Genomic DNA, 22,196 nt, shown 5'->3' with positions numbered 1-22,196 from the left:
GTATTTTTTCAGCCTTTTAAAGGACTAAAGTGTGAATTATTTTGCCAGAACAGCATATCTGATTTTTGAAGAGGAGGAATTGGTTTGTATTTTCAATGAGATACATCTTAAAGTGTACCACATCCAAAAGGCATCCTCCCATCACTGCTGTTTCCACCAAACCAGTCTGACAGGAGAACAGTAAGAGTAACTGTTAATCAAATTATCAATATTTAACTTCTTCCTACAGGGCTGCTTGGGCCCTGTGCAAAATGTAGTTTTCCTACAGCATTATTAATCTTAGAATCTACATACAGGGGTGTGGTTTTTTCATCCACAGACACAAGAAAATTCACTTCAAATTTAAGTGAAAATCATCCTTTCTTTTACTATACTTGATACAAATCAAAACTGAAAAAAGTTAAGCCTGCACCATTTTGGGAGTACAGTGACTTAAAAGCGAGTTTTTCTTATTGCTGTAATTGTAACCGAAGCAGCGAGCCTACGTGACAACTAGAACATTAATCGATTCAGAGCTCTGCAAAATGAGGAATATTATAGCTATAAGCAAGGCTGCTGCCAACTCTTATCATGACAGCAAAGTGCTGGGGAAAATACTAGCCCTTGGCTCTCCCCCTTGCTCCGCACTGAGCAATCTCCTCTGTGTGTGCAGTTGCCCATATGCTTCCTCTCCTGCCAAAGGCAAGAGAGAAATCACCTATATATGCTTGCAACATGTTAATGAGCATCATCCTGACACTGCAATAGGGATCATCTACTAATCTGACATGATTCACAGCATATCAGGGTGCAGTTCAAGGAAGACAGCTATTTGAAGTACAGCCCACATAATTCAGGCTGATTTTTACCTACAGGCAGATAAGCATGGGTCAGTAGATATTTAGAATGTACCACCTCATGCCAGGACTCCATCTGTGTTCTGGCTACATCATCCAGCCACATATTTTAGCATTCAGCAGAGATCAGAAGAGAGGAATAAATAAAATAGTAAACAATGCCTATGTACACCAACAAGACTGGTAAAGGCAGAGCCTCAGCTCCCGTTAAGCCTGTAATGAAAAGGGGATGTAGAAAAGCACCATCTAAATCAGCTTTTCTCATAACTGTGGTTTGACCAGAGATAACAGTGATTTTGTGCTTTTAAAGACACCACAAGCACTCAATAAAGAGATGCCAGAAGGATCAAGTTACACAGAAATTCCTTTAAAAAAAAAAAATCACTGTGGTAAAATCTGCTTGTGTCATGAAAAGCTACCTAAAAAAAGTCACTGTGCTTGGAAACAGATCTTTGAACATCGCTTTTGTTGCAAGCAGCCTTTCTCCACTTCTCAACATGGGCTGCCACAGCTGTCTCGAGCGCAAGCTCAGTTTGTGGTTATGTCAGTTCAAACACAACATTCAGAGAACCAAATACAGCAGTTTTGTAGAAACACAGGAGATGCAGCAGGAATGGTCATTATTGGTTTGGGTCTAAGCTACTGGTAAACTTGGAATACTTAAAAAGTGAGAGCACATATCAGTTGTTAAAAATAAAAGCTCTGCAGTGGTTGTGCCTAATATAAATTAGGCAAGTATTTCTTCAGACCACAGTTGTTTTATTTTTTGTACCATCACTACAGTACCCTGCAGACTTCATTAGAATGGTTTCAAAGAGAGATGGAGCAAAGTGTTGCACTATTACTTCTGTTTATGTAGTTTCAGAAGTGAATGAGCAAGTTGGCTGCAGTTTTGTGCCTGGACCTCTGGGGTAGAGGAGGAGAAGAAAGAAAAAAGAAAGATGCTCCTTTGCTCACGTGATGGTGAATATACCACAAACTCAAAACACTTTAACCTAAACTCACAGAAGAGGGGGCAGACTGAAAAGTGTTGCTTGTTCCAAGCAAATGTGTGGAATGGAATCACCTCAGCCCCCTTCCTGCACTTCCAACTGCCAAGTCTCTCCTAGCTTCCTCCTTAGCTGGTATCAGAGATTTTCTCCACTGCAAATCCGGGAACATCAAGAACAGGCTATGCTGCCCTGAAATAAATGGAATACAAACAGAAGGGGCTCGTGGAGGGATTGTGTTATTCAATTTTTACATTTAATGAAAAACTCCATTTGTTCAGTCATAGCTGCTGAGGAATGACAGGCTGCCACAAAACCCAGAACATCCGTCCAGACCGCCACAGAATACACTGGATCACCTCCAGAGGCTCTGCCAGCACCATGCTGACATGTAAGAAACACTGTTTAAATCTGCACACACATAAAATTTTTGTTTAGCAAAGAACTGCCTAGTTCAGGCTTCCAGGATGTCTTAGTTTAAGCTATTTTCCCAATATTGAACTGTTACTTCTTTTTTTCCTTTTTCTTTTTTCAGAAAAGACAAAACCAGCAAGAAATTATATGGCAACAGGTTCAAGTTGTGGTTTGCTTAAATTAACGACAGGTAGGTGGAAAGATAATTATTATATTACATCTTAGTCCACTGCAAACAGTAAAAATATCAAAGGTCCCAAAATTCAGTCTGAGTAAGACATATTACTGAAACCCCCACCCTTACCCTAACAGGCTAAGACATGGCAACAAAAATTACCCACCCCACTATTAAAGAAACAGAAATGTTACCAAGAACAGCTCACTAAATATAAAGAACTACATTACCCAGGAAGAGTTTATTGCAAAACCAGGAAAGAGACAGCAAACTAGAAGTCTGTCTTCCATTTCAGGTTTGTATCACTTGTTCAAGTTTCAGGCACTCCTGCACACGCACACACACACACACACACACACACACACACACAGGCAGCCTGTACACAGAAAGTCACTAACACATTTGAGTTCCCACAGTCTCACAAGAAACCTTAAAACATTTCAGTAAAAAGTTAAAATGAGATCTTTTACCACAAGGACTATAAAATCCCCCCCCTCCCCCACTAGCCTTGGATTTCTAAGTTTTGGATTCTAAAAACCATACGTAAAAAGGAAGGCAGAAAGACCACCTTAAAAATATCAAAGTAAGTTAAAGGAGAGTTAATGCAACTGAAAAAAAAAAACCAAAACCTGCATCACACACAGTCAGTGCTTTCAACACTGTTGATAAGCTCTAAGCCTCTAAATGTAGTAGAGCATTCATTGGTTTTGATTAACTTTTAATTCAGAAGTTACATTAAAAAAACAGTTGTAGCAATTCTTTTCAGCTGCTAGTTTCATGAGGAAAAAGTCCCTTTCAAAATTTCAATAAATATGCTGACATGTAAAGTTAGTTGAGGTTGTCATGCAAGACAAGTTACATAACCAAGACCAACTCAATCTTTATAATAAAGGCAACTTGCATTCAAAAATGAACTTTACCCTTACAATTTCATTCGAAGGGTAAACATGAATTAACCCAGCTGTTTACCTGAATTACAAAAGTAACATGATTCAATATGAAAATAAGAAACTGTCTACAAATCTCTGACAGTAATAAATTGCAATATACAATGCATACAGGAGTTATACAGAGCAACAAACTCTTGTACAAAACAAAAATACTTTAATACCTTTAAAATCCAATTATTTCTTTTAAAATCATCATGAAAAAGATTTGAGTCAGAACTCACACCTCAATTAGTCAAGCTTCTGGTAGCTACATTACAGCTATTTAATATACAAAGAGATAAATCTCTTCACCAGTCATTAAAACTGCCTCTTCATTAGAGTTGCACAGGTTTTCCGTCTCATGTTCCCAGATAGAAAGTTTTCTTCGAAATCATGAGAACTGAATTTGTTGAACACCGGAGATCTAGAGAAAGAAAATGCAAGTTTACGTTCAAATGCACTTTTTCTGAAACTGTGTTGCAGCAGTGGTGCTGAAATGGCAGCACAGCCACCACCAAAGGACAAAATAAAATCCATTCTCATCTTTCAGAACAGAGCAGCTGAATTAATGTTTGAGTTTTAGCAGCAGAAAGGAGAGCAGGGGATGGGGTACAGTACCTGTTGATATGATGTTGTGTAGACCATAACGTTCTGCTGTTGGCCATCTGTGGTTATTAAGCCTGCTGGCAACTGGTTAGCTGAAAAAAAGAATATTTTAAGAAAGTTAGACAGGAGCTGCTGGGTATGCAGAGCCTTGTTTAGTGTGTCTGTCACCATTAAATAACCTTTAATTGTGTTCCACTCCATGGCTATGGAGCCATTCATCTCCTGACAGCTACCATCCCACATTGCATGTAAGACACACTTGTTACCAAGTGTTATAAGTAAACAAGTTTCTTTCCATTAAGAAGAACCACTTAAGAAACAAAATTCAACTTAAATTTGCATCAGATAATCTAAAAGTAAGACAGCACCTTGATTTTGCCCTGCATGTGTCTAAAGTAGAACATCCACAGCTGTACACTGGCCAGTGGAGCTGAGTGGCCATCCTGACCACTGAAAAAGCAATCTCCAGCACTTGATACCCAAGAAACCTAGGGAATTCAGTTGGATTTGGTTGGCACTTGAGCATACCCTTGTGTGAGGAACTCAGTGAAATGGTTATGCTGCTTTACACAATGGCATCCATCAGGAACTCCATAATACGGGAGCCTCGTGGAAGGCAGCAGAAATGAACAGACAGGCAATGGCAAAAAATAAAAGGCACTGCCAGAGCCTGACGTTACACTGGCTGACTTCAGCATGTCCTTCAGGGTATGCACAAGAGCTCTGAATTTCACAAAAGGAGTAAAGAGTACTTAAATACAGAGAGAAGACACAGGGAGTGATGCTATAACATAAACCTTCACAATACAGTGTACACTGAGCTCTGTGACAGAGCAGGTATGTTACAACTGCTACTTGGAAGCAAAGTAGCAAAACTCCTAAATTCTGAGTCACTGTAACATAATATTTTCCTCTAGGACACAAACAATGGGGCTTTGTTCTTTCAGTCACTAAGTATAAACAAGACGTATAACCCATAAAACATTTTGAAAACACACTATAATCCTAACAGTTTTCATTTGAAAGCTGATGCTTGAGGGCTTTGTAATTGGATTTGTGGTTGGTTGGGGGTTTTGTCCCTTATTTTCTTTTTATTTCCTCCTCCGTTGTACAAATTTTCAGCTACTTCAGTTCCAAGTTAAAAGATGCATTAAGATCATAGTGAGAGTGGCTCTGGCAGGTCTAAAATTTACTGCCCTTCAATCTGCATGTTTCACATCCAACACAGCTTAATGGCAAGCCTCTGACCCAGCCCTGATGTGAGGCTAAAACAAAGAGCTGAGGGTTGTGCTACAGCAGCACAGCTGTCACTGCTACTGCTGCAGTGAGACCATCATTCTGGACAGATCTATAGCTGCCCCTCTGGAGAGAAATACCTGCACCACTTGACATGGTCAGCTATTTCACATAAATTTTTTTTACCTTCTTCTTCTATTACTGCAACATCTCCTTTGCATCTTGCCAGGACTTAATTTCTAAAGTTGCTCTTTTCAAATCACAGCAAATTGAGGTTTATTTTATAGAGCACTCTGAGGCTCCTAGGCCTGAGGTATCTGAAAAAGAACTAGGAGCAGCCCTTCAGCCTTCTGAAGCTTAACAGACCACATCAGATCTGGGAGGGGGACAGAGGATCCACAGAGTAAGGTGATTCCTTGATTTTGGATTCTATTTTCTGGTCGGCATTGTATTCAGACTAAGCAGCCCATGAGAATCAGGAGAAGAAACTTTTTGTGAATTTGCCTCTTTGCCCCTGTAAAACAAGATACTGGACATAGACACAATGGGAAGTTTCCAGCTACATATTCTCCCTCAATTCTTGAACAGCAGTTTAGATGCTTGAAGCGAAAATCAGAATATACACAAATACAAATCAGTATTTGCACGAAATAAAGCTTTTAGAACAATTTCTATATATTGATTTAACAAGCCTCTGAACTGGACAGACTCCAAACAGCTGCAACCTAGAAAACCATTAGCAACATACCCAAGGTAAAGCAAGTAGGGCCCCCAGTTGTGATAATCTCTTACTACTTCAGAACAAACAGAGGTATTATCTATGAGTGACTACGGATAAGATTTTAGTATTTGCATTGCCTAATCTTTAATTATAAAATTAAAAGGGTCATATTAAAAAAAATAAAGCTTTCTTTAAGTCCACTGCAATATTTAAATTCAGATTCTTAGTTTTGAGCTAGTTTTATGAGCTTATCTTCCAGGCTGAAAGAGACCTGAAGAATCTGTACTGTTTTATACACCTAAAGTCAAACTGGGAGCAAAGTGTGTTTCTGACCCTGAATAGGTCATTTGAGTCCTCAGACTTTGATTTTTTTGATTGTTCAGCAGCGATTTGAAACAGAATATTTATCAGATACTCAAAAACTAAATCTTATCAGTAGATATGACTAGAGCTGCGCTTCCTAATTCTTCTTTTATCAACTTCAACATTAACAGCCCCTAACATTTAAAAGGCAAGGTAAAGACTACATGCAAGAATCCAGCATCAACAAAACCAGTGCAAATCCCTACAACTGTCAGGCTCTAATTCACAGTATAAGGAAGAAGAACTACAGTGGATGCATATGATGCTCCTTGCCCTACACCGTTTAGTTGCCAGTCTATGCATTCTTTCAAAGGTAAAAAATACCAAGTATTTTAGAATTTTATGAAGATGAAGTTCTTCTCTGCTTCATTTCTCAAAGATGAGCTCCTTAAAGTCAAGTGGAGTTTATTTTACTTTTTCCCCCCAACAGTCTTGCAAGTAGAATGAATGTGGCCTAAATATGTAGCTACTGGGGAAAAAGAAGAAGTTTGCACCTTTCATTACAATCTGTGTTTAAGTGTGGAGGAAAATACTAGCACTAATATCTGCATTTAAAAATCTTCCACAGTTGATATTAGCTATTACTGGAGTGTCATCATTTACCACTATATGACCTGAGTTTATCTGAGCACAGGTATCTCAAACAAAAATCTCAGTGGATTACAGGTGTAACATGTGGCCAATCCAGGATACATTCCTCAAGTAAGAATTCTGATGTCTAAAGGAAGTGCTGTTTTTATAAAAGCTGTAGTAATAACATAATAAATTAAAAAGTATTACTTACTAAATGCTTCCTCTGTGAGCTCCTCACTTAGGCCGTCTCCAGTTGTAACTGTTCCCGCAATTCCCTTTTCTCCTTTCATTGCCTAGAGAGAGAGACAGCACAAAACAACAACAACAACAAAAAAAAAAGCTTGAGATTTTTTCAAAGCCCCAGGAGCTCTAGTCAACATTTGGAACTTGCAGAAGAGTCACTGTGCAGCAGCTGGAGCTTGAAATCCAAGACCTGTAAACTCTACTGGATTTGAGGACGTGCATACTACAAGAGTGTCCTTCATCTTAGCCATACTCCTGAACCCAAAACTTGGCAAACTAGGACTGTGTAGTTCTAGGAAAGGCTTTTCACCTTCTGCAGAAAGCCAAAGATCTGTGGTAATCCAGGCAGAGCGGTTAAGAGCATTTACAAGAAATCACAGAATCTCAGAACTACCAAGAATGTTAAATATTTGCTTACCAACCACACACAGGCACCATCACCATACAACTAAGAATTGACATTTAAAACCAAGATATTGAACTTCCCACATCAAGGACTACAGCCAGAAGGTATATTGGCACAGAAAGCCAAGGCCCCCAGTCATCTGCATGCAGTTTTACAAGTTTGATGCTTTCTGCTATTACATAAAAACATCTAAGAAAATAATATGGGCATAAAAAGTATTCTCTGCAAGTGCTTGCTGCAGACTAAATACTCAGTTACAAAACAGAAATATTTCACTGTATATGGTACCCTGAAGACACCCTAGCTCGAATGGAGATTTAAAACTGATGAGCAACGCTATCTGATTTACCCATCCAATTAAAACACAATCCAACTACTCTGCTGCCACAGCATACATAATCTGCAAAAACAGTCAATTAAGAATGAAAGTGGCATAGATTTCAGACTTCTTCAGTAGTAGTGAAACTAGCTAGGCAATACTTGCATTTTTAATTAAAGCACATACAGCACTATCACAGCATGTGCAACTGCTACACAGCACTGGAAAAAGACAGTACACAGCAGTACTTCAGCTTTTAGATTACCCCTCCTGTTACTGAGTTATCACAGCAAATGACCTTCTGGGAAAGGGAAGCTTTAAGTGCTGTCAGCAAATCAAATATCATTAGTGTGTCTGACCCCATTAATTAAAAAAACCTTAGGTCTACAAAACAAAGAAACTCTGAAGAGCATACCCATCTATAGCAACGCCAATTTAGACAGGGGAGGCAGAACAGAACAAAAAAACTCAAGCAGAAGCAACTTCCTTTTTCAAAAAGTCTAAATTGCTGAAAGGAAAACACTTTCTGCTAGAGAAGGGATAAATGAAACTGCTTGGATCTCATACCTAGCACATACTATCTACTACTTTTGATACTGTGCATCAAAAGCAAACCAAGAGACAGGCTAGAAAAAAAGGAATAATTAAAAAACCCATTGAAGCGGATAGGCTTCCATGTGAGTCATTATACTGGCATGAAAAAAACAATTTTTCTCTTGCAGATCTGAAGTCCAGACAAACAAAAGGCATTAGGCTACTTCCACAGAGGATGTAGACAAGCACAGTTTTATTGACTGAACCCAAAGAGCAAATTCAACATTCTTAATAGGCATCTTTAAAGAACAGAGCAATTTACCACCACAAATATATTAGATAATTTATTCAGTTGAAAGCTTGAACTACTCTGAATCAGCAATTCTAATCAAAATGCTTACTTCTTCCTTTTTCTCTTGAAATCCTCTGGAATGCTTTTCAAGTTACCTGCTACACAACTACAATGACAGAGAGCTAGGGATAAACACAACCAGGTTAAGTAAGTGAGGAAATAGCCAAGTATATACCAACCTCTCTGAATTTTTGGAGGTATAACTTCAAAGGTTCAACATAGCTATCAAACCCCAATGTAGACATGGCAAAGAGAATATCCTCCCCATTGATGGTCTTTCTCTTCTCTTGGTGACACCTCTCACTTGCTTCTGATGTTATAAAGCTGATGAATTCACTTACGCACTCTTGTACACATTCCTTTGCATCCTTCGCAATCTAGTAAGGAAAAAGTATCATAAAATTATTAATTAAGATGCAAGATTTTTAAAAAATCCACCAAAAAAACCCTCAAAGAATACACCAGATAATACAGGAAGCATCCCAAAACCTAATGATGATACCCAATTAGGCAACACCTGTACAGGGAGTCACTGGATGTCATCACTGCTCTATGTAAGAACATCTGCAATGCGATTTTACCCGTGTTTTACTGTTTCAAGTAGCCTGGACAGACAACTGTCGGGATCTCTCAGAGTCCTAACTATGTTCTGTACAAGCTTTTACACATAGATGGACCTCAGTACTGCTTGCTTTGCTTACCTATGCCTCTTTAAATCTGTTCATTACAATGTCATAGCCCACTTCCATCTTCCTTTTAAGAGACCCAGCAGTTCCAACTCCACTGCAGTAGGTTCCCACAAATTCAGCAATGACAAGTATTTTTATCCTGACCAGATTCAGGGACTAGAATATATGCCTAGCAGGAAGCCTTTCTAATGCTTTAATATTCTGGTATAAATTTTCCAAATGAGAATTCAAATGAAGAAACATATGCTCGAGGCAAGAATAAAATAAGTACATTTGATTATTGTTTTCAGCTGGACAAAAGTAATTTACATGACTTAAAATTACAGCAAGCATTACTCATGATTACTTGGGAAGATTTTAATAATTAAGATCCTGATTTTTCACATGAGAAGAACCTTATTTGTATTTAAAAAAAAAAAAAAAAAGATGCAGTAATTGTATGCAGAACCTTCACCGGTTCCTCTGGTATTTTCAGACACATAGGGCGAGATTTTCAGAAGTCACCAGCCAGCAGCTTCCCTTGCAGTTTTTCACAAAAAAAACAGCCTGATTTTTCAAGATAGCTCTACATCCCATATGCTAAATTCTTGAGAAAAATCTCATCTTGATAAAAATTTATGACAATATGGACTAGGGTAGAGTTTTTCACAGCAAAGTTATAAATGTAACACTCAGATCTCCAGAAAGCCCTGAACACTATGAAAGTACAAGCAGATGCAAGTAAATTATGTCTTCCTTCTATTTAGAGTGATCCCAAAAAAACCCCTCAGTTTTAGCTAGGATGGAATTGGAATACAATGGAGAAACAGCAAGAAATAGGAGCCCTGCAAAGGTTTAAGATAAACAGGTAGAACAATCAAACAGGTAGAACAATCCACCAGCTCAGCAGAATGGATTAAAAAGTCTATTCTTAGAAGTAAGAAATAAAACAAGGGTTTCAGTATCTGGCCTTATCTGCTACATGGTATAAGGCAGAATTCCTAGGTCACTGGCATATAGGTATGTAAAAATCAGGGTGATGGAAGGCTAACCACTCTCTTTTCTTCAGGATGAGGATCAGATTTTTATTTCATCCAAAATGGTTCACTTATTCCAAATTTTATGCACCTCAATAAAAGCAGATTAAGTCTCTTGAGAGAATTGCATAGGAAATAGTGATACAGGATTGTCACCAAGTCTCATCCTTTACAACAGTTTCAGAGAATACATGCTAGAAAAAGAAAGCTCTTGAAAGCCCTATGAAGAACACTGTTCTGGATGCTCTAATTATAGTGGTTACTCAAAGCTTCCAGAAACCTAACAAAAGTGGACTTGGTCTCAATTACCTCCTGCTGCCTTTTTTCCCCTTTTCTTTTACAAGGCTTTTATCCAATAAACCAGCATCACTTGGAAAAATATATTGTTCTACCAGCTCAACTTCACTGAGGGGAAGGAATAAAACTCATTAACACATTTTCTTTAACAGACAACGGTATTACCTTTCCTGTTTGGGGTATGGCATTTTTCATTATCCTTGCCACATTTGCAATTGGAAGATATATATCTTGTTCTCTAAAACTCTCTTTTGAGCCATTTGTATCTTCATGATCATTCATGCTGTCCTCTGTGTCTAATGAAATAAAGAAAAGTTAACAGAAATGGTATTTGATAGACAGCGGGCAATAATTAAGTCAGTTTAAAATCTTACACTGAAGGATGAAGTCCTTTGAAAGCACAGTGCATTAACATCATCAAAATAATTTAAAAAATAGATGCAACATCAGGGTACCTTTATAAACATATAATCTTTATCTCATTATGCACAGAAATGTACATGGCTGCTGACCATCAAGTATTCTTAGTGTCATGTCAAAATACAAACTGTTTCCTAGAAAGTCAGTGTTTTTTGTCATCACCTCAAGGTCTTGGTGCCAACATTGAAAAATCCACCCTCCAGACTGCAGAAAAAATGCTTTATACAGAGAGGCATTATGAATACAAACAATTGCAGATTCTCAGCTTGAGAAAAGACAGCAGAGAACTATACAAGAACTGGAAGGAAATGTACATATATACACACACAGTCACAGAGAAGTACTATATTCACTGTAACATTTCTTACCATCATGAGGCTGTATCACGTAGTGACTGCCACCAATGTAATCTCCAGCAATTCCTAACTGAGAAGCATCCGTCGTGGAGCTATCACCATCCATCTACAACCAGAGGGAGGAAACCTTTCAGGTATGATTGTTAAAACTGTTAAGTAGAGCTGTTACTGAAAACCAGCACATTAATCAACTTAAAACTGTTAGACCAATTTCTGCAAAGCATAAATGCTTTGTCATTTGAGAACAGCATCCCTGCCTTTGTTACTGAGCTTTACAGACAGTGGAAATAGTGAAACTGTTTTGTAAGGCTTCCCCAGGAGCTCACCCAGAGGCACAGGCCATGCACAGAACCATTTGTTTCATATACAGCAACCTTGTGTTCCCAGGAGGGTCTGACCAGAACAGGTCAAGACGTCTGTTTCTCTGAAACAACCCTCAAAACCTATACCAGGCCCCTGCTCACTGAATGCTTTACCTACTAATTACCACAGAGTGCATCCTTCACTCACCTTTACCCTCCACACAAATAGCTTTGGGCAAGCCCACTGACAAACTTCTTCTAGCCAGATCTCAGGACCAGCTCTGCATCTTCCTCCTCCTTGAGACACCACTCACCCCTGTGTGCCTTCTGAGTTGTTTTCCTTTCCACTCCCTGGTCCTGCCCTGCCTCACTCCTCTGGGCATCCTTCAGTGTTCCTCTCTCAATGTTCTGACATGGTGGCCAACAAGAAGACTTCTTCTTGAGGCTTTGGAGATAGGGTCACAGTCCAGTAGGTAGTTTGAATGCCAGGAGAGAGAGGGAAGCCTAAAGAGCCAGTATCTCTCTCCTTCTTACTGACAAGCTACACACACAGGCCCCAGGGAGGCAGAACTTGGCTGGATTCACTCGCTGTCCTACACCAGCTGAGCAGGTCCCCGGTGTCTTTGGACAGCAACCTTTGCCCAAAAGGGTCACATGGTCATGGCCAGTGAGACCACACAGCTCACTTCTTTCCGCAAACATTAGCCTGGAGAGGGAGAGGCAGGAAGGAGCATCATGGTGTTATTTTTATACCTACCCAGAAATATGAGCATTTAACCTCTCTCTAATCTGCACTTTGACTGTGGCAACAAGCCTGAGTTTTGCTTTCAAAACTTCAGGCAACGTCCGGTGTTACACTTGGCCACAGACGCACAAGTAACCCGAGCACTGCTCATATTTCAGGCAATACTACAACAGCTGGATGTAGCCTTAGGAGCTGCTCAGGAGAAAAACCAACCCTTCCACCTCTTCTTTATTGTACAGAGTATTACACACACACAGACACTTTTAAAAAGAACTACTAGTCCCTTTTGATAGGCTTCTGTAAAACAGTTTCACTTCTACACAGCATCTCTGCCGAAAGGAAAGGTACTGTTTTAGGCATTAGCCTTCTATGTGCCAACTTTCACATAAATTCACTTTGTCTGCATTTTATAGACTCTTCGTTGGGAGATTTAACTTTGCTTTTCAATTTTCCAAAGGGTCTGCAGTTTGCTTACTCAGCTTACTGTAATGACAATGCAAGGATATCATAGTCCTGCACGTCAAGATTACCAAATCTGACATCACACAACATTAAGAGAGTTGTCTCTCTCTCTTCCTTCTGCAATTATAAACAATTAACATTCTGCAGTCTGGTAAATCCCAAAAGCTACCTCCATTGTAAAGTTAGGATTTTCTGGCAGTCTTGTTCTCTGTTTCAGCTCTCTGATTTGTACTAGAATTTAACATAGGATCTCAACAATCTTTAAGCATTAAGTTTACTCAGCCCCAGTACCATTTTACATACCTTGATCTTTCTTTCCCCTTCCTGTTTTAGTCTCCTATGAAACATATCTTCTAAAATATTTTCTTCCTTTACAATTGCAATATTCTTCAAATTTCTTCAGTGATGTAATAATTCACTGGTTTCTGCTCACTCCTCCTGCAGGCTACCCCATCTGAACCTTTACTGTCAAAACCCATCAACATCATTTAAGAAACCATCTTGCTTTCATTAGCCCAGCCCACCGTCAAAAGACAATTCCTGCTTGAATCTCTTTTAAACCTCTGCTGCATCTACAGACAGTTTTGGCCACATTAGACTAATGCATCCTCAAGGTACCATCTTTGCTTCTATTCTTTTATGTGTGCACACTTCCAGATCTACTTACAGTGTTTATTATTTCACCATTTGTGGGAATTTGTGTGAACACTTATCAACATCATGAATCTAAAACAGTGATTAGCAAAATTGACAGGAAAAGGCTTGCAACAGAAAAAGGCAGATCTGACTCAGATAAAGAAAAAAGGCACTGACAACTTAGTATCAACTGAAATGACTTCTGTCGGTATTACTTTAAGAAAGATTTTTAGCTGCCAGGACAACCTTGGGACAGGAGATTATGGACAGCGTAACACCCTTCTGCATAACCAGGCCCTAATCCAGGATCATAGGATAATTCAGGTTGGAAGGGGCCTTGGGAGGTCTCTCTACTTCAACCCCTGCTCAAAGCAGGGTCAGCTCCAAGCTCAGAGCAGATCACCCAGGGCATTATCCATCCTGAAGACCCCCACAGCCAGAGCATGCCCAGCTGCCCCATGAGCCCCCTCCGTACCCTGTCTGGCCTCATGATGAGAAAAGGAGCAGTATCCCTGCACACCACTTCAATCCAAGTAAGTTGATGGAAGAACTTCAGCCACATTTGTCATTTAGGTCAAATCTAGACCTAGGCATCTGAATATAGCAACTGTAATTAATACACCTTCTAGTCACCCTACTAGTATTTCTTTGAGCCTGATGGATGACACAAACATGACCTTGCAGAAAGCTGTGGCCATTGCTATCCTGGTCATCTCATAATCAACACAGTTACACGCTCATGTACTACAGTTTTAACTTCAGACGTTCAAAAGAAGTCAGTCACATTACGTGATCGCCAAGCTCAGCACAAGGTCTGTAGTACACACAGCAGGGCGCAGAAAACAGGAAAACACTGCTCTCAATACACTGCTGCTAATTAATCACCTTCCCTTAAACAAACAAACAAACAAACAAACCTCCAAAGCCACAAAACAAACTAAACTTTGTGTCCCTGAAGTTACTCGAGAAAGGCAACAGTCCAATGTAACACACAAACAACACCCTGCCTTACACTAACTACAGTCACTGGGAGACTAAAAGGACAACAGTTCTTATGCTGGCACGTTTAGTAGGAAGAGCTACCACTTTGGATGGAAATGGATGCTAAATTTCATGGACAGATCTCCTGGGAGATCTAATCCTAAAAGGTCCAGATGGGCAAGAACTCCCCACTCGGACTTTGCTTTAGCCCCTGGAGTTGTTACAGCTTGCTTCAAAAACAAGTAGCCCGTTTGCAGATTACACATGCCATTTGCATGGCAGTTTCAGCACACAGACACTGCAGTGTCTTTTAATACAAAATCGTTTCCTACCCCTGTGTGGCCACTGAATTGCACAAGGGAAGAGGCTTCCAACACCTCGGTCTCAAAGCGCAGACTGCATACACCTACTACATATTGGACATTATCCTCAGCCTCCAGTGCTAGGAAAACACTGAAGCTCCTCCATGAATACACATGGACTGAATAAAGACTGAGAGCTAAGCATATCAGAAGTGATATGTCAGTCTCTAAAATGACCACGCCACTATCTGATTTTTATTGACAACCAGGGAGAGAAAACAAGGAAGAACAGGAAACAAACATTCAGCACTACACCGTAAAAAAAATACCTGAATACAGATCAGAAGCACCAAGTTTTCTGCTAGTGGTTTTCTGTTCAATTTGGGGGACTTTAATGAAAAAGAATATTACTAGGAATATATAAATTACTTGATGCATGGAAATTCACCTGAGTAATACGTTAAAAGAGAAACACTTCAGACATCAAAGAAACTTCAGTGATAAGATGCAAGTGAACGAACATACAGGTTTAGGCTGACATCTGGTATAAATATTCTGAAGGGTGCTTAAAAAAACATGCTCCTGTCAGCTGCCCACAACTCAGACTGTTCCTATAACATGTCTATACTAAACTAATAAAACCTCGGTATCTCAAAGTAAATCTTGCATCCTGTTTAATCTTATGAGCTATCATAAGAGAGTACTATCTGTGGCTCAACTAAATGATAACTGAAAAAGAATGCAAGCCCAGACCTGTTAGTACTTAGGGGGAGAAGGGACTAAGGGACTAAAGCTTAGATCAGTATAAAAGGAAAAAGAAATTTAAAAAGAATCAAACAAACAAGATTTTTATCTTAAGAATGGGGAAGTTATCTGGCAATGATTTGCAAAACTGATCTCTTGAAGGGGAACCAAAGGCCTCTTGTGATTTAAGCACTTCATGTGGTATTTATTCACCCTGTCTCCTAAACTGCTACCCTACAAGAGGGACAGCAGAAAATTTAATGCAATGAACTGAAGCACTTGACACACATTCCACACAGTTGTTTCTGCCAAAGCAGCAGCACAGAAATCATAACAAACTGTAGGTAGGAACCACATCAGTCACTGTGGATTACTTTTGCCACACCTTATCATAGGATGTAAAGCTCTGAAGCAGTACGTAACAGCAGAGACACAAAGTTTTATTTGAGCTTTCTGCACTCTCATCTGCTAAAAATTTTTCAATTGAAAATACAACTTTAGTTTCCTTCTACTTTTCAGTGACTTCTGGAGAACCTAACTCCCCACTGAATTCTCACCTGGCAATGTCTCCTGCAGCAGGAAATGCCAGCTGGTGAATGCATTCATGAGACATTGCTCCGGCAGACACACAAAACCATAAAGTTAAAATCCCTTAGCACATGCCTAGAACACAAATACATGCTGTTCTCTCTCTCCTCTCTCAGGCTTCTCTAATCTCTCACATTCAGTGTTTTCCCCCACAGCAGAATAACATTAGGAGAAGCAGACTGATGCTGAGAGGACCCCACAGCATCACTAAGGCTCATCAGCATTTCAGCTGCACTGGACTCCTTCCCCTGGACCACAAACAGGGCACTGCTACCTTTCCACCTTCCCCCTCCATGTAACAGCCTATCAACTTTATGTCTTATGAGTCCCCATGTCCCCAAGTGCCCTCCACACGGATCCAGCTGTGCCAGAACACACGGTGGCTCCTTCCCAGGCTGGCTAACGTCCACAAGCACAGCTCCAACACGTATGGGTGGACTAACAACACATGTATTTTCACATCAAGTAGGAGTGGATCAGTGATATGGAGCAAGCAGGAGAAACTGAGTTTCCACGCATTCTCCTTTTTGGCACTAGAGGAGAGAAGCTGGAGGGGAAAATAAACAAGATGAACAGAGGAACGGAGGCAGTTTTGTTGCTTCTGCAGAAGCTGGAAGAGGGCAGCAGTGCTGAACAGACTGCACCAGCACCTCCTTCCGCCTGCAACCCGACTGAAATCTCCATATTACCTTTCAATATGAAGTTTTTGATACTTTTCTAGTAATATTTGTGAAAAACTAAGCTGTTGTTTATTAAATCATCAATCCACAAATCCTTTTTTCTTTTGTAAGTTTGATAACATTTGTAAGTTGCTTGTTTTTCCTTCATTGCAGTAGTACCTCAAGTGTGCCAAGAAGCTTTTTCCTCTCAAGCAACTGGACAAGTAGTTTTACAGAGCTAGTTCAGACCAGACAAGTATTTTCAGCCAAAACCATTGAATTTGCCAACACTTTCTTTTATTCTACTGTTATTTAGTAGGTATATATATACAGTCATGTTTTGCCCTTTTTATAAGCATCCTGCCACTCAAACAGCAATTTCCAAATACTGTTTCTCCAAAGTACTATTGCAAAACTCAGTACTAACAGTCAAATTCCTTTCTAAGCAAAACCTCAAAGGTGGAGTGACATTAGAGATCTTCACTTGAAAGCACCAAAAGAAGAGCCCTGCAAACCTTTTTCAAATACCGAGAAAACAAGGTATCAGACTTTAAAAATTTCACTGTTTAATGTTATGTATCCTCACAGTATCTTGAACAATCTTTTTTATTCCATCTCTGAATGTTGCCTCCCTTCATGTAGTTATTATCACAAACAAGAGTTAAGCTTTGAACTGCTGTAACTGTCAAATACTGAAGTGTAAAGAGTAATACCCAGTGTTCTTGACTTCTCTCAAACATAATGTCATGGCTGTAAATGCCGGCTGCCAAGGCCATAAATAATAACCCGCTCAATGCAGAGCTCAAGCGACTCAGGCAGACCTCATAATGATTCAGACTGAACCATCCTGGGTGTCCTAGACAATTACAGATGGATCCTCCCTTAGCACTGTAACTGTCATGCCATAGGCCACATAACCAAAGAGAAAATGAAAGCAATCACAAGCTTATTGTTTAGGAACACTATGCTAATGATTATGTATAAACACCATTTCTCCACTCCTGCAAATTCTGTGAATAATGGTCGAAGTGGCTTCTGCCATTTTGCTTTTTGCTATCATTTCGCCAGAGCTGCTTTTGAGAAAGCTGCAATTATTTTTTTTAATTGACAATAAACTTCCATCTACCAGGATGACAAGCAAAGCTTACTAGACGTAACAGAGTCCATTCAAAGGCTGAAACCCATGTTCCTCGCTGCCTAGAAATGTTCAGGTCACTGTCATCAATAATTCTGCCCTCCTGAAAAAGCAATTCAAGCACAGTAGGTAGCTTTTACATGACAGTTCTTTGCAGAACAAAATCTTTTTGGTTAAGCCTTGAAGACATTGGTAAAGCTAGCTGTTGATTTTCTATTGCCACTATATTGTGGCAGGACCCACGAAGGGGATAACCAGTGTTATCTTAATAGCTGTAGAAACATTACCAGAACATACCCATTTTTTTCCCAATATGATTGTCTGTGAATAACCTATACAATACTCTTCGGGACCACCAACTACATAGTTTCCAGAGAGACAGAACAGTGGCTGGCACACGCAGGTCTGCCCAGAAACACCTGCCGAACACACCCGAGTTGCGTGGACATTGATAATACCAGGGTCCCGTCTCTCCCCTGCCTGCCACGTGTGTTTCAGGACAAGCGTGGATGTCACCCGGCTGTGTCTGTGCCAGCCGATCGATCCCACTTCCCGACTTCATGCCCTTCAATGATGCAAACGCAGCCAGCGCAGGGGCACGGGGGGAACCTTCCCACCTACACCCACAGCCTCCAAGCCGTCCCGGCACCCGGCTCGCATCTGTTCATTAGGCAACTCATCTGTCGTGACCCCTCGTTTACAAATCGAACAAGACGAGAGTCCGCAGTTAATCAGCAACTTTATTGTTGGTCACCTTGGCTGTGACTCCCGCGCTGGCCGCACCTGCGGGGCCGCTCGCCCGCACTGCCCGGGCCCCCCGCAGCCAGCCCGGCCTCGTATTCCCGCCCGCACCGCCACCCGGACACTGGCAGCACATCCCGGGGCCTCGCCCTCCGCTCCTCATCCCTGCAAAATGCCGCCAAACCTTCCAGGAAATTTCTGTCCCGACAACGGAGCAGGCGGCACGAGGAGGCACGGCCGGGCCGCTGTCGCCCCGCTGCCCGCTGCCCGGCCCGGGGCCGTGGTGGGGGTCCCGACCCTCGCCCCCGCGGCGAAGGGAGGGGGCTCGGCCGGGCGGACACAAAAGAGCGCGGAGCCCCCTCCGCCCGGCGCGGCGCGGCCGCCACAAAGCGGCGGGAGCGGCGGGCCCGGGGCACGGCGAGCGCGGCCGGCGGGGACATCGCGGGAGGCCGCGCGAGCCCCGGAGCGCCCGCCGGCCCATAGCGGGCCGTGCGGCTGCCGGGCGGCCGCGGGGCAGCCCCGCCTGCTGCCCCCACCCCCGCCTAGGCCGCAAAATGGGAGCCGGGCGGGGGGTGGGGGCCCGCGGAAGAGCGGGACACCGGCGGGGGGCAGCGCCCCGCCGCCCTGCCGACACCCCCGCCGCCGCCTCCCTCCGTCCTTGCCCGCCCGCTCCGCTCCCTCCGCCCGCCCGCCCCGCTCCGCTCCCCGGCCGCGCGGCCCCCGCAGCTCCAGGCCGCACAAAGCGGCGCGCGGCCGGTGCGGGGCCCGGGGCGGCCGCCCCGCACTTCCTGGTGCCCGCGGCGGCGGCGCGGCGGCAGCGCCGGGGCCCGGGGAGGGAGACGGACATTTCATTCGAGCCTGCAGTGGAACCGGTTACCAATCATTGGCCGGAGCCAGGCACAAACCTCCAGTGCGGCCCTGGTTGGCTCCCTCCGCAAATCGGCTGTTTGGTTGGACGGAAAATGGCTGCGAAGGAACCAGTCCCAGCGCGGAGCCCCGCTTCCCGCAGCCGGGCTGCCCTCCCTCCGCGCCGCCTCCCCGGCACTCGCGCCGGCTCTTCCCTCAGCGCGCTCCCTCCCGCCGGGCCGGCCCTGCCCGCCTCCTTTATGGAGGTTCCCGGCCCGGGGGGCGCCGGGCCCGCCTCCCCCGCGGCTGGGCCCGGGTACGGCCGGGGCTGCCCGCGGAGCCCGGGCTGACAGCAAGGGCTGTCCCCACCAGAAGGGCTCAGTCCCGCAGGGCTGCTGCTGGCGGTGCTGCTTGTGTAGCACGGTCTCTGACCAGGCGCAGCTCTTCCCCGGGGCCGTGGTATCACAGAATGGGTCTGGTTGGAAGGGACCACCGTGGGTCTTCTGGTCCAAACTCCTTGCTCAAGCCAGGGTCATCCTAGAGCACACTGCACAGGATTGCAGCCAGACAGTTCTGGAATACCTCTAGCGAGGGAGACTCCACAACCTTTCTGGGCAACCTGTTCCAGTGCACGGTCACCTTCACAGTAAAGAAGTTCTTCCTCATAGTCAGGTGGAACTTCCTTTGCATCACTCTCTGCCCATTGCCTCTTGTCCTGTTGCTTGGCACCACTGAGAGGAGCCTGGCTCCAGCCTCTTGACACCCTCCCTTCAGATATTGATAGATATTGATGAGATCCCCTTTCAGTTGTCTCTTCGCAAGGCTGAACAGGCCCCGCTTCCCCAGCCTTTCCTTGTAAGAGAGATGCTCCAGTCCCCCAGTCATCCTCATTGCCCTGGGAGGTGGGGACCCCGGGTGTCCCCAGGCTGTGTGCAGCTCACTTTGTCCCCATCCTCACCCCCCATTGCCTCAGTGGACAGTGCCTGCTATTAGGAGAGCAGGAAAGGTTTTTATAGAGGTTCCTCAGGTCTATTCCAACCTGTCCTACACCTGTGTCAAGCTTCAGCAGTTAAGAGGAGAACGGGTTACATCCCCCAGTGACTTCCTGAATTTTGCACAGCCTGAGAAAGAGGCTGATGAAGAGGAGTAGGTCAAGGAAGGAGGAAGATGGCTCACAGGATCCCAGACCAACAAACCATTTGGTGGGAGAGAACCTTGGGGGAGGGGACCTGTAGGTCTGTGTTACCTCTTGCCTCTACAGAAGTAAAATCTCACTGCAAACCTGGAAGGATCTTTTCCCTCTGGTGATATAGGGCCTAAAGAGCACGTTTTCCTTCAACTTCTAAGCTTTGTTCTGAAGAAATACGGGCTGCTGAGTGAAGATGATAGTTGGACTGACTTCTCCACTGAGATTTATAAACCCCTCTTATGAAACATTTATATGAAACACTTCATAATCCACCAGTCCTGCCAATTTACCAGAATTGGAAAAAAGGATTTTCCTTCTAGGTGAAGGCAGCCAAAGACATTCCACACATCTGCCATCAACACACGTATGTGCAATCTCCACAACAGAGGTAAAAAGAATATTTTTGTTTTGTTCAGTTCTTCATAACCTATAGTCGTTCTTCATTACATGAGGCTCTTAAGTATTTTAACTAGTGTGAAACTTGTGTTTCACAAAAACCTCTGCTAGCATCCTCTGATAAATACAGTACACTCCTATCCTTGCTTTCTTCTGATATTGGGATTTAAACAAAACAAAACTCAATAAACTTTACACATTTCCACATGGTTTCACGTAACAACATTAGTTTCATATGTTTTAATACATCACAAAGATTTAGATACACTCGTTGTCCATGTATTCAGATTTTTGAGTATTAACTGAAACATCAAGTGAGAAGAATTTTTCAAGGCCACAGGTTATTACTGCAAATGCTATTATGCAGCTTGATTCTGCCTCCTGGGTACCATAAGCAGTAATTAGTTATTTTTTTAAAAAGTGGCCAGAAGATGTCAAGTAATGCAAGAACACTAAGTTTGGGACCTTGGGGAATGCATTTTCCCCTTTATCTATTTTATTGCTTTTGTTCTCTAAATGCAGTACCATGACAATACTATTCATCTTGCTGTGGAATCTTAAGATCTTTGGATGGATTCTACCATGTCAGCCCAGAATTTCACAAGTGAGTAGAAAGATGAACACCAACCGCTGTGCAGGTTCTTCAGGGCACAGAGCAGACAGTGCCCTTTTTTTGAGCCACTAGTCGATATTTTGAATCTCCTTGATAACAGGACCCTCAAATCTTCCAAACTTGAAACAAAAATATTGTTTCTCCTGTGGTGTTTTTGCTGATATTTATCAATGTTGTTTGGATGGAAAAACTGCGTATCCACTTGTTTTACTCAGCACTTCTCTTTAGGGCAGCATAGCAGCAACAAGTGTTCACTGTTACTGGCGACAGAACAGCACTCAGTGGTTTAATTTCTCAGCCAGCTGGAGCCAGAGAGTCCAAACCAGGATTTCCCTTCACATACATTTTATTTTGTGTTCCTCCGTAAGTAACAATTTCTGTCA

At 42.5% G+C, this 22,196-nt stretch overlaps 1 protein-coding gene and 1 long non-coding RNA gene across 3 annotated transcripts; one reads left to right on the top strand and one right to left on the bottom strand.

Moving 5' to 3' along the window:
- Positions 1-1,259: 1,259 nt before the first annotated feature.
- Positions 1,260-16,975, top strand: LOC126644699 (uncharacterized). 2 transcript variants are annotated; one of them, XR_007629999.1, is made up of 3 exons: positions 2,093-2,216; positions 2,361-2,429; positions 16,390-16,975. It is a non-coding gene; the product is annotated as an uncharacterized LOC126644699 (long non-coding RNA). The 2 variants fall into 2 exon arrangements; XR_007629998.1 differs by lacking the exon at positions 16,390-16,975 and having other exon boundaries at positions 1,260-2,216; positions 2,361-3,043.
- Positions 3,275-19,820, bottom strand: NFYB (nuclear transcription factor Y subunit beta). Its single transcript, XM_050324358.1, has 7 exons — positions 19,675-19,820; positions 11,487-11,580; positions 10,864-10,994; positions 8,876-9,073; positions 7,054-7,135; positions 3,962-4,041; positions 3,275-3,767 (listed from the first exon to the last, which is right to left on the bottom strand). The coding sequence occupies exons 2-7, from the start codon at positions 11,578-11,580 to the stop codon at positions 3,735-3,737; spliced, it is 618 nt and encodes a 205-aa protein (XP_050180315.1). The 5' UTR covers positions 19,675-19,820; the 3' UTR covers positions 3,275-3,734.
- Positions 19,821-22,196: the final 2,376 nt, after the last annotated feature.

The sequence above is a fragment of the Myiozetetes cayanensis genome, unplaced genomic scaffold (genome assembly GCF_022539395.1).
Source record: "Myiozetetes cayanensis isolate MyiCay16 unplaced genomic scaffold, myiCay2020 scf3, whole genome shotgun sequence".
Taxonomy (NCBI): Eukaryota; Metazoa; Chordata; class Aves; order Passeriformes; family Tyrannidae; genus Myiozetetes; species Myiozetetes cayanensis.
The sequence above is the reverse complement of the archived record's forward strand: the minus strand, read 5'-3'. Positions and strand labels throughout refer to the sequence as shown.

Bases quoted from the DNA above. Each gene is read 5' to 3' on its own strand.
- NFYB (XM_050324358.1), bottom strand. From the start codon at position 11,580: ATGGATGGTGATAGCTCCACGACGGATGCTTCTCAGTTAGGAATTGCT. The intron at 10,995-11,486 runs GTAAGAAATGTT...TTATTTCATTAG, and splicing joins CGTGATACAGCCTCATGATG to ACACAGAGGACAGCATGAAT. The intron at 4,042-7,053 runs GTAAGTAATACT...TCTTTTTTTCAG, and splicing joins GCTCACAGAGGAAGCATTTA to CTAACCAGTTGCCAGCAGGC.